The sequence below is a fragment of the Cydia fagiglandana genome, chromosome 9 (assembly GCF_963556715.1).
Source record: "Cydia fagiglandana chromosome 9, ilCydFagi1.1, whole genome shotgun sequence".
NCBI classification, from domain to species: Eukaryota; Metazoa; Arthropoda; class Insecta; order Lepidoptera; family Tortricidae; genus Cydia; species Cydia fagiglandana.
The window spans coordinates 17,299,904-17,315,981 of record NC_085940.1 but is presented as its reverse complement, the minus strand read 5'-3'; the positions used below and the strand labels follow the sequence as shown (position 1 = coordinate 17,315,981).

Genomic DNA, 16,078 nt, shown 5'->3' with positions numbered 1-16,078 from the left:
TTGTTTGGAAGTAAAGGGATTCTAACTCATACATACAAAGATTCCTCAGGATATATAGTCCTCCTCATCGTTTTCGATGACGGCGACCCCAAATAAATATCATGGACGTTGTCTGGCGTGAGCTCTTATGTGGCTGGCCAGGCTGAACTTGGTCTTAAATATTCTATTGCACGTGTGACAATAAAGTTGGCCAGCTTCGTTGAGCGTGTACACGTAGGAGGGCTTAGGTCTCTCTTTCCTCAGGTTATATAACTAGGTGATGTAGCTTCATATTAACTCTCTTAACGCAAACCAGTTTCAAATACTTGACTTTATCTGACACTGAGTTACAGAAACGATAACAGGATTATTGATCTAGTTTTCCTTTTCAATCATAAATATGTTCGTCTCCGAATGTCCTTGTTGCGCAAATTGTGATTATGATTGCGGCCTATTGAGAGCTGATTGGGGATAATGAACCTTAATGTTGACTTCGTCTGCTTCCAAATATAGTCGAGAATTCTTTGCAGAGTAAAATTAGCTAAATGTCAATTAATGCTGTATTTACCTAAGGGCTTTCAATGGTTTCAAAGATTCGGGATCGGCCGAGTTTGAGGACAACGTCGAGTATCTTCGTACGTTCAGAGAAACTAATTTTTACAAGCCCGGTTTCAAACTCACATCCTTCTTTATGGAGAATAAGATCATCAAACTAAAACAAATCTCTGTTTTGTTTGCTAAATGCTAAAGCAATTGCAGCTTTTCTTGACTCATAATAATATGCGCCTAAACCACATGTACGCAGCAAGATAGGACTTTCATATAAACATGTGTGAATAAGCAGTAAGCCACGAGTTAGTTATAATAATAGAGGGAATTCTCCGCTTACAGAAGAAACACGCTTTATTATGAAGAATAACTAACTGCCGGATTCAAACTTTAAGATACGTCAATTAATAGATCTGGAAACGATATGGATTAGATGTGTCAGTGTCAAAAGTGACATATTTCTTTGAATAAACGTCGCTATTGACACTGACATATCTAATGCATATCGTTTCCAGATATATTAATTGACGTATCTCAAAGTTAGAATCGGGCCGTAAAACCCCACACCCAGAGTCGTTTGGATTAGGATAGCTAGCGAATTAAGTAGAGACAAACAAGTAACTACAGGGTGTGTGCCTTCTGAAACTCGCCCAGTTACCGGGCCGCCAACGAGTCTAAAACTAAAAAGGTTAGATTTGTACTCGTGGCGGGTAGGTTAGATCCTAACCTAATGTTAGTACTTGATGCGGCTCCTCAGGACGGGCTGCAACCCCTAATCGCCACTTGCACCATCCTACTAACCCGGAGCTAAAAGGTTAAACCGTTAACCCAGTGTCAAATGGTACTGATAACCATGGTAACTCCAAGTTTAACCGGTTAATCCGAGTTAGTGGAATGGTGCAAGGGCCCTAAGAAACACTAAATAACTCTAATCCAGACAGCCAGTACCTGCGAGGCGGCGACCCTGGTCTCCCAGGCGGGCGAGCGGAGATGCTTCATCAGGCGGTGTAGCAATCGGTGCAGTTCTTCAGGGTGTGCCTTCTGAACCTCGCCTAGTTGCCGCGCCGCCGCGCGCCGCGTTGCCGCGCCCGCGCCCGCCTCCAGCAGCACGAACAAACGGTCCAGCCTGTGCAAACAAAGGGTTGAGTGCCAAAGATACGGCAATAACAGTATGTCCCTATACCAAAATTATTTATTAGTCTGCTCAATAGTTTTATTGCACCATTACACATCAAATTATTAAAAAAAATAAAAATAATCATAATTTTCAATTCTAGGTATCTGTTACTGATATTTATTACGAAACTTTGAAAAAGTTTATCTAGCTTATTCTTATTTGGTTAAGAAAATACTAAACGCATTTTGTTCATTATGCGCTTATTGTTCTCAATGTAAACGGCCTGCATATCACATTTGAACATACCACCATACAATCGTTTTAATAAACCGTAAAATACATTTTCAGTTAACCCATTTCAACATGGTGTGTGTGTGTGTAACTGTGTAGCGCGCACTTGTATAAAGCCACGTAATCCATTTCGCAATTTCGAACATAATTCGTCTGTGCAAACAGTAACAGTTCGTACCAGGCTAGCGGAGATAAGAAAGAAACAATAAAGCTGGCTGGGCCGCTCAAGCAGGTCACGTAAAAAAATCTAGAGTTAATTGGCTCAAAACAAAATGAGACAAATCTACCCTTACCGTAACTTGGCAGTGGCCACTAGCGACTACGTAAACCCACCGAAGTTGTTGACTACGGCCACTGTGAAGTCATGGTAATGGTAAAACTGTGAAGTCATGGTAAGACTGTGAAGTCATGGTAAGACTGTGAAGTCATGGTAAGACTGTGAAGTCATGGTAAGACTGTGAAGTCATGGTAAGACTGTGAAGTCATGGTAAGACTGGTAATAGTAATGCTCGTGAAATGTGTCATGGAATGGTGGATTATGTCAGAAACTTCAGAAAGCCATCGGGAGAAGAGATCGGTTATAATGAAGACCACGACGGCAATTTTGCAGCGCATTACATTTCACGATACGGAAACTGATTAAATCGCCGTTCAATATCGATGCGAACGCGAAATAGTCGAGGTGCAGAAGAATATAATAATATTTGTGTACATTGAGTCTTGCACCTGTGGCCACTGCGGACGCGCGTGCCGCTAGATTACCTCAGTGAATGCGAGTTTTATAACTACCTACCGTGTTATTGTTAGTGGAACGTAAACAAACCGTGGTGTGCAGTGAAGGTGCAAGGGCTCCTGTTAACAGGAGTGCCTTAATTAAGAAATGAATCAATCCACAATGTCCCAAATCCCCACAATGTCCCAAAAAACCCCAACGTCCGAAATTACCCCAACGTCCGAAATTACCCCAACGTCCGAAATTACCCCAACGTCTTCTAAAACACAAGTGTCCGAACAACAACAGCCCAATTCTCAAAATCCCGTTAGTTATGCTAATGTAACTTCGACTGCAAGTTTCCCCAAGAAGGATCAAGCAATTATTCTTGACGCCGTTGACGGCATTACAATAAAAGACTATTTGGTGGCGTTATCGTCTATCGTACCATCTACCTCTATTCGCTTCATCTCCCGTATATCAAATGCCCGCATATGTATATACATGGATTCCAAGACAACTGCTGATAATCTCATAGACACAAAAAAACATTTGAAAATCCGAGATAAACAGCTGGAGATAAGACCATTAGTAACCAGAAATAAAAGAATCGTCTTATCGAACGTATGCCCCGTCATCCCGCATAACGTTATAGAAAACAAGTTCGAAGAATTAAATGTAAAAATAATGTCTCCTATCACCTTCATGAAAACCGGCGTAACGGAACCAGGTTTCTCTCATGTGTTAAGTTTTAGAAGACAGTTATACGTCACCCCTGAGGATGAAAAACATCTACCTGAATCATTCCAAGTAACCTTTGAGGATACAAATTATTGGATCTATATCTCCACTGACTCACTTAAATGTTTTACCTGCAATAGTATTGGGCATCTAGCTAAAAACTGTCAACAAAACACTGCTCACAACAGTGAAGTAAACCCACAAGCAGTCGCAGAAGAATTAATGAATATTTTCGAGAGAAACGACGACCTCATTCCGCCAACTCCACAAGGCATTAAAAGGGTCCATTCACCTACCACAACAGAATCGTCAAAATTAGAGAGTGTGACCCCATTTTACCCTCCACTCCCGCAAGAAAAATCGATGGCACCAAGAGAAATGGATTCTGATGACCTTGAAACCGATGAAACCCTTAGTAATGTATCCCTAGAAGAAAATTGGACAGAAGTAGAAGGAAAGAAGAAATTAAGAAAAAAATTGAAGAAGACTGATCCGAAGGATGAAGAACAGGCCTGGAAAGATGTAGAAAAAGAAATGATTAAATTGAGCGAAGAAGTCAAGTTTCCATTAAACATAGATCAATTTAAAAGTTTACTGGATAACACACGTGGCAAACAAAATGTAAAAGAAGTAGTTCATTCATACACTGATAATATTAGAGACATCATTATGATGTGCAACAGCCTACATGCAAAAATGAACAAAAGCCTGAAAAACAGATGTTCGCGCCTATCAAGAAAACTTCACGAGATCTTAAAGACAGAAACAGCTGTTTAATGGTAATTGTATAATTAGGTTAAGTTTATATCTATATCTATATATATTTTATATTACATAAATATAAACTATAGATAATTATGGATATACGGCAGTGGAACGTGAATGGGTACTTTACACGTTTAGAAAATATTAAATTGTTAATTAATCAGTTAACTCCAACCTGTATTTGCTTACAAGAGACTAATTTCTCTTCTGATTATTGTGCGTCATTAAAAGGTTTTTTTTTTCTGTCTATTTTTTATTTTTAAAGCCAACAAATTTATTCATAAACATTATTGGTAGGTACATTCAATGTCAATCTTAAAATCTATAAAAAATGTCAAAGATTACAATACAATACAATTCAACACAAATCCAAAAATCACTAATTTCTCAACCTAAACTAATAACTAAACTTATATTTAAATAACAACACTTAATTACAAACTACAAATTACATAACATAAAAAAAAAACACACACACACAAGTCAAAAACAAAACAGTCACCCGTCAGTCAAATATCCCACCCCGCGTCATCCCTGGCGCAAAGGTGCCCAAAACGCTTGCCGCATTACCGCGCTGAATCGCGATGGACAACCTCTGCACCAGGAATGACCCGGAGCGGGGATCCAGGCCTCTATCTCGCAACCGGTTCCCAACCTCCTTAAAAAACTCTCTAGCCTCTGAGCACCAACATCCAGCCGTTTCGACTGCCAGAGGCACAAACAAATAACCGTCCAATTCCGCATACTTCTCCCGTTTTCTCAGCGCCGCCACCTCAGCAGCTGCCCCTGCTGCCCTCACGGTGCGGCCAATGTGCGATGCAGCAAAAGTGCTAACGCATGTAGCGTCCCAAAGCAAGCACTTTCCTCTCCGCCAAGGCACCAGCGTCAACCCGTCAGGCCTCTTACCATCCGACCGGCTAAGGCCTGGGGGCTCAAGCATGCATGGGACATTCGCGGAAACAAGCGCCCTTCGGATCAGATCGTTAAGAGCGTGATGGCGTGGGAATCTCCCTGCACATCGACCACAACTCAAAGCGTGGTGGCCGTTGCTCTCCACCATAGTACCGCAGATGCATAAGTGAGGAACACACACATCGCAGCCCAGACGAAATGCGGAGTGCCCAAATGCGGAGATGGAAGCGCATGTAACCACGCCCCCAATTCCGATTGGGACCCCGCCAGCAGCCTCGCCCTATCCGCCCCCACTGCGTTCTCCATCAGACCCTCGACAATCCTCTTGACTCCAACATCGTCCCATAGCCGTTGTACGTCCGGCTTCTCGGGTCGGGGCGCGTCCGGATTGAGAGTCATCCAAGCCGCCAAAGCATCAGCAGCGTAAGGTATGGATACCCTGTTACCATTAGGAGATAAAATTCGAGTAACAAGATCCACGACCCCACTCGCCGATGCCAAGAATGCCGGTAGACTCACATCCCTCACGCGCCGCACCCCCAGACCACCACTCCGAATGGGCAAGGACGCCAGGTCCCATTGTTCTGGATTTAAAGCCACATTCAGCAAGGACTCAACAGACTCCCTCAAAGCACAGTCAAAGGAGTCCATTTGCGTAGGGTGAAGCCAAGTCGGTACTGTGCGCAAAAAGTACATGAGCTTGGGAACAGCAAAGCAAACCCGCAATAGCACGAGAGCAACATGCGCCGACAGTTTCTCTAATCTCTCCCTTGCCATCAAGAGAAGCTGTCTTCTAACCTCGAAGGCCTCCGGGATCGCTTCTGCAAAAATAGGGGAGCCCAAAAGGTTAAAATTTTGACCGGACACCTCCGTAAGACCGGGAAGGATATCATAAAAGGAGGGAAAGGAAGAACGGGCCCCGGCACTACAGGGGAAGAACTCGCACTTGGTAGAGTTAACCTCTAGCCCCAATTCTCGAAGGCGAGGAAGAAGCGTGAGCAGATCCCGTTCCACCTCTTCTGGTTTTCCTCCTATGGTGCCATCATCCAGATACCAGATGTTTAACGGGGACTGAATTTCGGAAATCGCCTTTTGTATCCCGAGACTGAATACTAGAGGACCCAGCGGATCACCCTGCTGCGCGCCGACTTGAGACAAAATCTGGGAACCGCTGTAAAAGAGGAATGATGGAAGCGAGTATACCTGGAAGAGAAACGGATAAAGGGAAGGGACCTTTTCTCGGACTTCGGTCAGAAGTATATCGCGTTCGATGGAATTAAAGGCATTTTTCAGGTCGATTTTTATTATAACACAATCCGCGTTGTTGGGGTCCACTGAAAAAGGTTTTGAACACTTCTTTAAAAACCGGTTACAAGGTAACAGAGCCAGTGGCGGAGTAGCTATTTTCGTGAAACCCTACACTTTTCCAGAACAAGTTCGTTTAAATACACATTTAGAAGCCTGTGCAGTCCAAATAAAGTTTCCCTTAAAAGTTACAATATGTAGTATATATCTTCCGAATAGTAGTTCCTTAAATATGAATGATTTAAATGATTTAGTCAATCAACTACCTCCCCCATTCATCTTGTTAGGCGACTTTAATAGTCATCATTATTATTGGGGATCAGAAAGATGCGATACTAGAGGTCGAATAATAGCCGATTGGTTAGACTCTCATGACAACATAGTCTTACTAAATACAGATCAACCCACACATTTTGATAGTAGCACAGGTCGCACAAGTAATATTGATCTAACAATAGCTTCACAAAATATTGCTTCATATTTTGAATGGAATGCTTTTGATGACCTATATGACAGCGATCACTTTCCAATTTTGGTTAAATCCTTAGTCAATGATGTAACACCTACCTCCAATTGTATGACAAAAAGATGGAAATTCCATGCAGCTGATTGGTCGCAATTTCGAGAAGAAATTGATAACAATATTAGTAAATTAATTGACTTGGATCACGATACCGACATTACTATTAATGACATAGTTACCAATTTTTCTAATTTTATTTTGGAAGTAGCAGAAAAATGTATACCTAAGTCTTCAGGCAATTGTAAAAGAAAGAACTTGGTACCATGGTGGAACGAAGAATGTAAAATAGCTATTAAAGAAGCAAAAAAGGCTCAAAGATTATATTATAAATGTGCTAAGAATGATCATGATTCAAAATTAAAAATTGATTATAAGAAAAAGAGATCTAAAGCTAGAAGATTACTTAAAGACAGTAGTAGAAATTATTGGGAAAAGTTTATTTCATCTATTAATAGTCAAACACCAATAGGTATTCTGTGGAAAAAGATCCAAAAAATTAATAAGAAAAATATTAGATGGGACACTATAGTATTGCAACATTTAGACGGAATTTTAAGTGCTGATCCTGTTGCAAACGCAGATCTACTGGCTAAGACATTTGCTTCAAATTCCAGTTCTATATTTTATAATTTTAAAGCTTCACAAGAGGTTCAAAGTAAATTTGATATTACTGATAATTCTAATAAAATAAATAAGGATCTGTCCATGCATGAGTTATTGTCAGTCCTTCCACAATTAGGAAATACTAGTCCAGGACCAGACAATATTCCAAATGTCATCATAAAACATCTTCCTATAAGTGGTTTGAATTACTTATTAAACCTCTATAATTACATTTGGAAGAAACAGATGTTCCCAGATAGCTGGAAAGAAGCTTTAGTCATACCAATTTTAAAACCTGGAAAAATTCCGAGTTCTTCAGGAAGTTATCGTCCTATATCTTTGACGTGCAACTTATGTAAGATTTTTGAGAAAATAATTAGCAAAAGAATCAGATGGTACATAGAATCAAATAATCTTTTATCACCTTTTCAATATGGATTTCGCCAAAGTAGATCGACAATGGACTGTCTGATGAATATTGAAAATGAAGTTCTAAACGCCCTGGCTTGTGATAATTCAGTAATAGCTGTTGCCCTCGATATTGAAAAGGCCTATGAAATGGTATGGAAGCACAGAGTACTTGAACTGCTGCAAAATCTTGATATCAAAGGTAACACACTGGCCTTCGTTAAAAATTTTCTATCGGACAGAACTATCAGAGTCAGAATAAATAATTTTCTTTCTAACACAGTCTCAGTGGAAAACGGTTTGCCGCAAGGTTCAGTTCTGAGTGTTATTTTGTTTCTGATAGCTATTAATGACGTACTCGTTGTTATTGATAAACCCGTAAAAGGTTATTTATTTGCAGATGATTTAACAATCACTTGTAGTGGCAGAACACTTGAACCTACAGCTAAATTAATTCAAAATACTCTAAATAATCTTCAAAAGTGGTCAAGTAAAACAGGTTTTAAATTTTCTAAAACTAAAACTGAATTCATTATATTTACAAAAAAGAAAAAACAAAACAAAACGATTGAATTATCATTGAATGAACATTTAATCAATGAAGTTAATAATGTTAAAATACTGGGATTAACGTTCGACAAAAAAATGTCATGGAAAACACATATTAATAAATTGAAATGGTATGGAAGCACAGAGTACTTGAACTGCTGCAAAATCTTGATATCAAAGGTAACACACTGGCCTTCGTTAAAAATTTTCTATCGGACAGAACTATCAGAGTCAGAATAAATAATTTTCTTTCTAACACAGTCTCAGTGGAAAACGGTTTGCCGCAAGGTTCAGTTCTGAGTGTTATTTTGTTTCTGATAGCTATTAATGACGTACTCGTTGTTATTGATAAACCCGTAAAAGGTTATTTATTTGCAGATGATTTAACAATCACTTGTAGTGGCAGAACACTTGAACCTACAGCTAAATTAATTCAAAATACTCTAAATAATCTTCAAAAGTGGTCAAGTAAAACAGGTTTTAAATTTTCTAAAACTAAAACTGAATTCATTATATTTACAAAAAAGAAAAAACAAAACAAAACGATTGAATTATCATTGAATGAACATTTAATCAATGAAGTTAATAATGTTAAAATACTGGGATTAACGTTCGACAAAAAAATGTCATGGAAAACACATATTAATAAATTGAAATTTGAGTGTATTAATCGATTGAACATAATTAAAACATTATCCTCTCTTTCTTGGGGTTCTGACAGAAATTGCCTTTTAAACACATATCGTAGCATAATCAGACAAAAAATAGACTACGGTTCAGTTTTATATGATTCTGCAAATATTGGAACCTTGAAGAGTGTACAAAACACGGCCCTGAGACTTAGTATTGGTGCATTTCGTACAAGTCCTGTAAATAGTATATTAGCAGAGTCGGGTGAAATGCCACTTAAATATAGGAGAAGAGCACTTTCGTTGATTTATGCTTCGAAAATTTTATCACGCCCAAATTGTCCTACATATAATGACTACATCAATCAATCTGTTACTGATAATGAATTAGATTTTCATCCAGGTTTACATCAACCTTTCAAAATTAGAGTAGCAAGATATCTAAAAGAGTTAAATCTCACTATTCCAGCATTATATCCAATAAAATTACTTACTGTTCCGCCTTGGGAACAGCTTCAAATGCCGATAAATCTTGAATTAGCTGAAAATAAAAGGAGTGAAACAGCACAATTTATTTATAAAAATCTGTTTAATGAACTTAATGCTGGCTTTGAAGACTGTAAAACTTATTATACCGATGGATCAGTTATGAATGACAAATCTGGATGTGCAGTTATATCTAGTAACAATCACTACAATTATAGACTCCATGATTTTAGCTCGATTTTTACCTGTGAAGCGATAGCAATTCTTAAAACTATAGAACTAATTGAAAAAGATTCTAACCTGGTGAAACATGTAATTTACACTGATTCTAAATCATGTTTAATGGCCCTGCAGAATCCCAAGAACTCCCATCCACTTGTTTTACATATTAAACAAAAAACTATTGACTTATTAGAAAATCATTTCAGAATTGAATTAATTTGGATTCCAGGACATCAAGGGATTCTTGGAAATGAAAAAGCTGATATTGAAGCTAAAAACGCTACTAAAAATCAACAGATAGACTATTCAATTAAATCCAGCTACCCTGAAGTTAAAAAACTAATCAATTCAGCTATCAAAACATTTTGGAATAATTATTGGAAAAATGGTAACTCAAGTAAATTATCGTGTGTTAGAAAATCAGTTTTTGAAACCCCACCGATACCCTTCACGTGTAGACGAGATCAGATCGCTATTACTAGGTTGAGAATTGGACACACAAACTTAACCCATTGCTATCTTATTACTAAGACTGAAAAAAATAAATGTGATAAATGCGGTTTGGAGTTGACTGTGAACCATATTTTAATTGAGTGTTTAGCATATAAGAAAGAAAAAGAAATCTGTAAGTTGCCTGAAACCTTAAATGATTGTTTAAATGACGGATATTTACATGTACTAAGATTTATAAAATTGATCGATATATATAAAAAATTGTAATTATCTTGTGGTCGCTAATGACCTTTGTTGTTAAAAAGCGACCTTAAATAAATCAAAAAAAAAAAAAAATATTTGTGTAGTCGATCTGTATTCAAGTTTTTCAGAAATAAATTATCCCCTTACGCGTTGTTGACCAATATGCAGTCATTATGTAAATGTATGCGCATTTGGAAATTTAGTTAAAATGAAATTAATATGTGCCACATTCGATACAGAAGTAAGTATAAAAATCTATGATATAGTACGTACGCCTAATAGGCGCGCCTTCGACCAATTAACAGTAATCTAATAGGGCAACTTAATTGAAACAATTTGCCGGATAAACGCCCCGTTTTATAGATGGTTTTATAACAGGCCGTAAATTGCTACTAACTCAGCATTTTAACCGATTCGGGGCTGATGACACGCCTGCCGTGTCATCAATGTTTTTTACGTGTGGCGTATGACACGGGAGGAGTATCATCATATTCTATGGCGCATGGCAGGGCTGCCGCTGCCGTGTCATGAAATGATTGTTCCGCGCCACAGCCAAAAGTTTTCGAAAATGGAACACGCAACGAATAGATAAGTTATGGCGTGCTTATGTTCTAAATCCTATAGTTCGTTATTTTTAGCATTAGAAATAAGGTAAACAATCTTGATATGTCTTTTAATTGAAAAACACATTTTAAAAATAAGTTACGGCAAATATGTAACAATTATGAATCTAATACAATCATTTATATTCTTCTGCTTTCATAAGTAATAGTTTTTGATTTTTAAAAAGCGTTTTTCAATTAAAAGATATGTTAAGATCGCTTACTTTCTTGCAAGTTCTTTCTAATGCTAAAAAAAATAACTACAAAAGAAGTAAAAAATATTGACGATAATTTTATTTAATAACATTTTTACAACTTTATAACAAATCACTAAAACTTATAAATAAAAAAATTGCCCTAAGTCATGGTCCGTAGGTAGGGTGCCCAGAAGGCTGGTCGCATTGCCCCGCTGGATGGCAATGCTGATCCTTTGGGCAAGTAAAAAATCTAAAAGATGATTTCTAATTATTGTGATATGCGGCGTTTTAATGACAGGTCACAAGCGGTGTTTTTATATTGAAGTTACTAAAATTACAGTCCCATTGGCCAATTTATTACCCCCATCACATGCTTTTGGACCTTCTGTGTACTGAAATCATAGATCAGTATGACAAAATAGATCAAATTCATATAGCTGGAAATTATTTACTTAGGGAAAAAGTACCAAATAGATACATCATTATCCAAGACATCACCAGCCCTGTTAGATATTGAGAATCTAAGGAACTTTGAATACATTGGTATGTACCTACTTATTCAAAGTTCCATAGGTTCCCATGTTGGTTGTGATACTTGTGATAATACGGACGGATAGTCTATTATTGAATTTGACACACAAAATCATCCAAGCGTCAAAGCGTCCTGACTATCCATTATCCAACAATTCTAAAATTAAATTCGTCTCATCAGAATCCTTATGTCATCTGCCTGCGTGGGCCGCACCAGACGGCTCATGTCCACCTACGCCACGTGCGAGCCTGTACTGACGTCATTAACCCTTCAAACGACGAATACGTCAACTGACGCGCGCGACTGCAGCCTCCTTGTGCTTTCCAACAAGGTCACAGAATAAATAATAGCACTAGGTACAGAAGACTCACTCTCTAACAAAACGCGTCTGTTACGATCAGGACAGTTATGGCCGCTAGGTGGCGACAGCGCCACGCGCGGCTTATGGCAAACCCCAAAATTGGGGCCGAACGGATGTACTTATAGCTACCTGTAGCAAAGCGACGAAATCGCGGAGTGAGACACGCCTGACAAGGTTTACGATGATGCGCCGCGCACAGAGGGGCTACCGTGAAAACCGAAATTCGCAAATTGCGGGGATCTTTCTCCTTCACTTCCATGAAGGCGTAATTAGAGTGACAGAGAAAAATTCCCGCAATTTGCGAACTTCGATTTTTGCGGTTATAGCCCAGGGCCGTCTTAAACCATGCTGGGGCCCTGGGGCACATAAGAATTTGGGACCCTTATGGAAAGTAAAGAAACCGAATTAAACTATTTTTTTTTACTATGATTCTCTATTTAGGTATACTGCTACTGTCTGTCCTTCGGGGCCCCGTGTACCTTTATGTTAAAGACGGTACTGGCCCACATGATAAACATTGAATGTGTTAAATGACATTGAATGCTGTAACTAGGGGTTGTAATTGCCCATAACTCGCCCAGAACTGGCTGCTAAGTGCTTCAATTACCTATGTGTAATGCAATTTCAATGTAATATTTATGCTTTGAAAGATAAAAGGAGACTTACCTATAAGGAAAAAAGAAGAGATAGGTAGAGCGTTTGGTGTGGTTATATTAGATCATCAATCTTACGCCTGGTGTAAGTTAAGTTTATGTTTCCTGTATTAAATTCAAGTAAGTATTATCCTTCATAGAGCATCGGACAAAAGTATTAAGCAGGTTCTTTCATAATTATATATATTTATGGCAAATAGCACCCATGAGTGTTATCGAAATTTGACACGCTGAAAATGAGACTAAAAATGTATTCGATTAAAAAACTAAAGTAGAGATCGACAACAAAACTAATGTTTGTTAGAAGTTAGAATAAACCTACTTAATTAAGTATTAAGTGATATTAAATTAACAGAAGAATAAATGAAGACGAAGACAATAAGAAGATTTATTCGTTTATGTACATAAATAAAACGCCCCATAACAAGACTGACAATAAACAAAGATTAATAAGAAATACTATTTATAGAAGCGTTTTTGTGGTGTCATGTCAATCTGACGTCTTAATAACATCCATGACTAGAGAAAACAATAGTTTCTAGTTCTCGTTGACACGTCACAAACAGCTTTGATTGCAGGTCGATAGTCTGCGAGTACTACTTATAAAAGTTATAAATAAATAAATAAATAAATATTAGGGGACATCTTACACAGATCAACCTAGCCCCAAACTAAGCAAAGCTTGAACTATGGCTGCTAGGCGACGATATACATACTTATATAGATAAATACATACTTATATACATAGAAAACACCCATGACTCAGGAACAAATATTAGTGTTCATCACACAAATAAATGCCCTTACTGGGATTCGAACCCAGGACCATCGGCTTAGCAGACAGGGTCACTATCCACTAGGCCAGACCGGTCGTCAAATATTATACTTATAATTATAACATTTATAATAATACTATTCTTGGATAAAAACTTACCGTGACGTCATGGCGAGGCCTTATCTCAGTCCAGGTTCAAGATGCAGTCCTTTCTGCAACAAACCAAATACACCTCTCGTAAAATTATCACTACGGATATGATGGTCGTATTTGTCTACGTGACAGCGTGATAAAACGGTGTCCGTCTCTTTCTATCCCGCAGAGTTAAAAAGTTACAGTTGTTTTATCACGTGGATAAATGTGGATAAAGCGATCCATAATAGGCTTGCAGTTCTGTATACCTATACCTATTAATAGGTACTAATACTATCGTACAAATCAATAACTATGTATAAGTAGTCCACTAAAGTGTATTCGGGTAAATCCGAAAGGAGAAAATCACTAAAAAAATCCGAATAATGGCTCATATTATAACGGAATATGAGTGATTTTCAAATGATTTTCAGGATTACCCAATTTCCGAAATTACCCGACTACACCTTTCTACAACTCACACCAACATCTTATTATGTAGGTAAATGACAATGCAATATTTAATAAATGCCTAACGACTAACTTATAGTCGACAAGTTATCAATATAATAAGACTCTTCTTCTTGGTGTTGGTGTTTTTTTCTTTCCTTTATGAAAATATTTAGCCTTATAGAACTGTGACGTTTCAATAATAGTCACACCTGAGGGACAGAGATGTTCGAGTTAGTTCTGAACCAATTGGACCATAGTTGGGAGCTTTTGGACTATAGTTGCGTAGTTTTACGGGTATACCTTTAAAGATCGTCATAGTGATCTAAAAGATTCGAGCCTTTTAATAGCTCTTGTCTCATCTCTTGACGCCTAAAAGGCTAAAAGACTATTTTACTAATTAAATAGAAATAGCTAGGCTTCTAGCCTTTTAGGCGTCAAGAGATGAGGCGAGCCCTAAAAAAAAGAGCTCCCCTTCCCTCCCTTTGCTTGAGTCTTTTAGATCACTATGGCTATCTTTGAAGGTATACCCGTAATTTTTAATTCTTGCGCAAGAGCTGCGAGATAACATCTTCAGTAGGTATTCTTCGCAGAGTAGGTATTAATTAAATGACGTAGGTCTATCCAAAGATTCGTCGTCGTTTAAAGAAGTCCTTCACGTAAAGTAATTGGACTTTGAATTAGAACGAATTGACTTATCTAGATAACGACATGCACATTTGCAATGCTTAATTCAATGTAATTGAAGATCGATCAGCTAGCACATCAATACATATTACTTATTTATTTTTCAAATAAGTGACACAGCATTACAGTAAAAACTAAGGCACTGTGAAACTACAAAATAAGAAATAGAATAAGAGATCGAATAGAATTATGTATAAAATAAAGACCCCCGCCACGTCTGTCTGCCTGTATGTTCGCGATAAAACTACTAGACGGATTTTCACGCGGTTTTCACCTATCAATAGTGATTTTTGAGGAAGGTTTAAGTGTAGGTATACCTAATTAGTATCGTCTTGGGTCGTCCCATTGGTTTTTCGTTAAGTTCTTAAATTAGTCCTATTCTGTCACTCATTCTACATTGAAAGACCGACCGACAACTGTGACGAATGTAGAATGGGTAACGAAAGCAGAATAGGACTAATTTAAGAACTTGACGAAAAACGAATGGGACGACCCAAGACGATACCAAGGTTTTGTGTAAATTACTTGAATCATGAGTTCAAGCTGTCTCACAATAGTGCTAATAATTTTGGTCTAGCTCAGTAAAAGATGCAAATAAACGGTCAAAAGTAATGGGTCTTCTCTCACTGTCCCGTTGCCAATTTAAGGTTCAATCAAAATAAGGATCAAACCTGCGCTAGGTTTTTGATGTTGAAGTGTAAAAATGTACCAACCGCGAATGATGGCCAGGTACAAGATGGCTATATGTCGAGACAGGATAGGAAAGCGTGCTGCCCTCATGTGGACAGAGCTATCCTAATTTTGGGATAGGAAAATACCTATAGCAGGCTACATTCCTGCTAGTCAAATCAGCTTCTTTTTTAAAACTGTCAAAACGTTTTGCTAATATGGAATTTACTATATGAAAACTAATGTAGTGCCGTCACGGTAAACTCACCTACTTTTTATATTTCAATCCGATTTATTAAATACAAATTGTGTTTAAGGGCCACCCCACATCTAGCGTCCCTCGAGCGTCGGCGTCTGGTCAGCGCCACTCAGTTCTATGGAAAATGACGTCGCTGCGCAGTTGCGTCGACGTTGCGTCGACGTTGCGTCGAGCAGCGGCCATAGAATTGTAGACGCCGACGCTCGAAAGACGCCAGATGTTGGGTGGCCCTAAAAATAGCTGCTATCTATGTTTTACTAATAATTATCTGGTG

General features: G+C 38.1%; 2 protein-coding genes across 2 annotated transcripts in view; one reads left to right on the top strand and one right to left on the bottom strand.

Annotated features, from left to right (window-relative positions):
• The window catches only part of LOC134667507 (TATA-binding protein-associated factor 172), a 57,569-nt gene extending 43,748 nt beyond the window's left edge, over positions 1-13,821 (bottom strand). The window contains exons 1-2 of the mRNA XM_063524935.1: positions 13,767-13,821; positions 1,477-1,654 (exon numbers count right to left, since the gene is read on the bottom strand). Coding sequence (XP_063381005.1) covers positions 1,477-1,654; positions 13,767-13,777 — 189 coding nt within the window. The 5' untranslated portion in view covers positions 13,778-13,821. The remainder of the gene's footprint in view (positions 1-1,476; positions 1,655-13,766) is intronic.
• On the top strand, positions 4,322-12,161 carry LOC134667662 (uncharacterized). The gene is made up of 3 exons (XM_063525083.1): positions 4,322-4,385; positions 6,410-7,613; positions 11,999-12,161. The coding sequence occupies exons 2-3, from the start codon at positions 6,604-6,606 to the stop codon at positions 12,159-12,161; spliced, it is 1,173 nt and encodes a 390-aa protein (XP_063381153.1). The 5' UTR covers positions 4,322-4,385; positions 6,410-6,603.
• Positions 13,822-16,078: the final 2,257 nt, after the last annotated feature.

Bases quoted from the DNA above. Each gene is read 5' to 3' on its own strand.
- LOC134667662 (XM_063525083.1), top strand. From the start codon at position 6,604: ATGAATGATTTAAATGATTTAGTCAATCAACTACCTCCCCCATTCATC. The intron at 7,614-11,998 runs GTCAGTCCTTCC...TCGTCTCATCAG, and splicing joins CTGTCCATGCATGAGTTATT to AATCCTTATGTCATCTGCCT.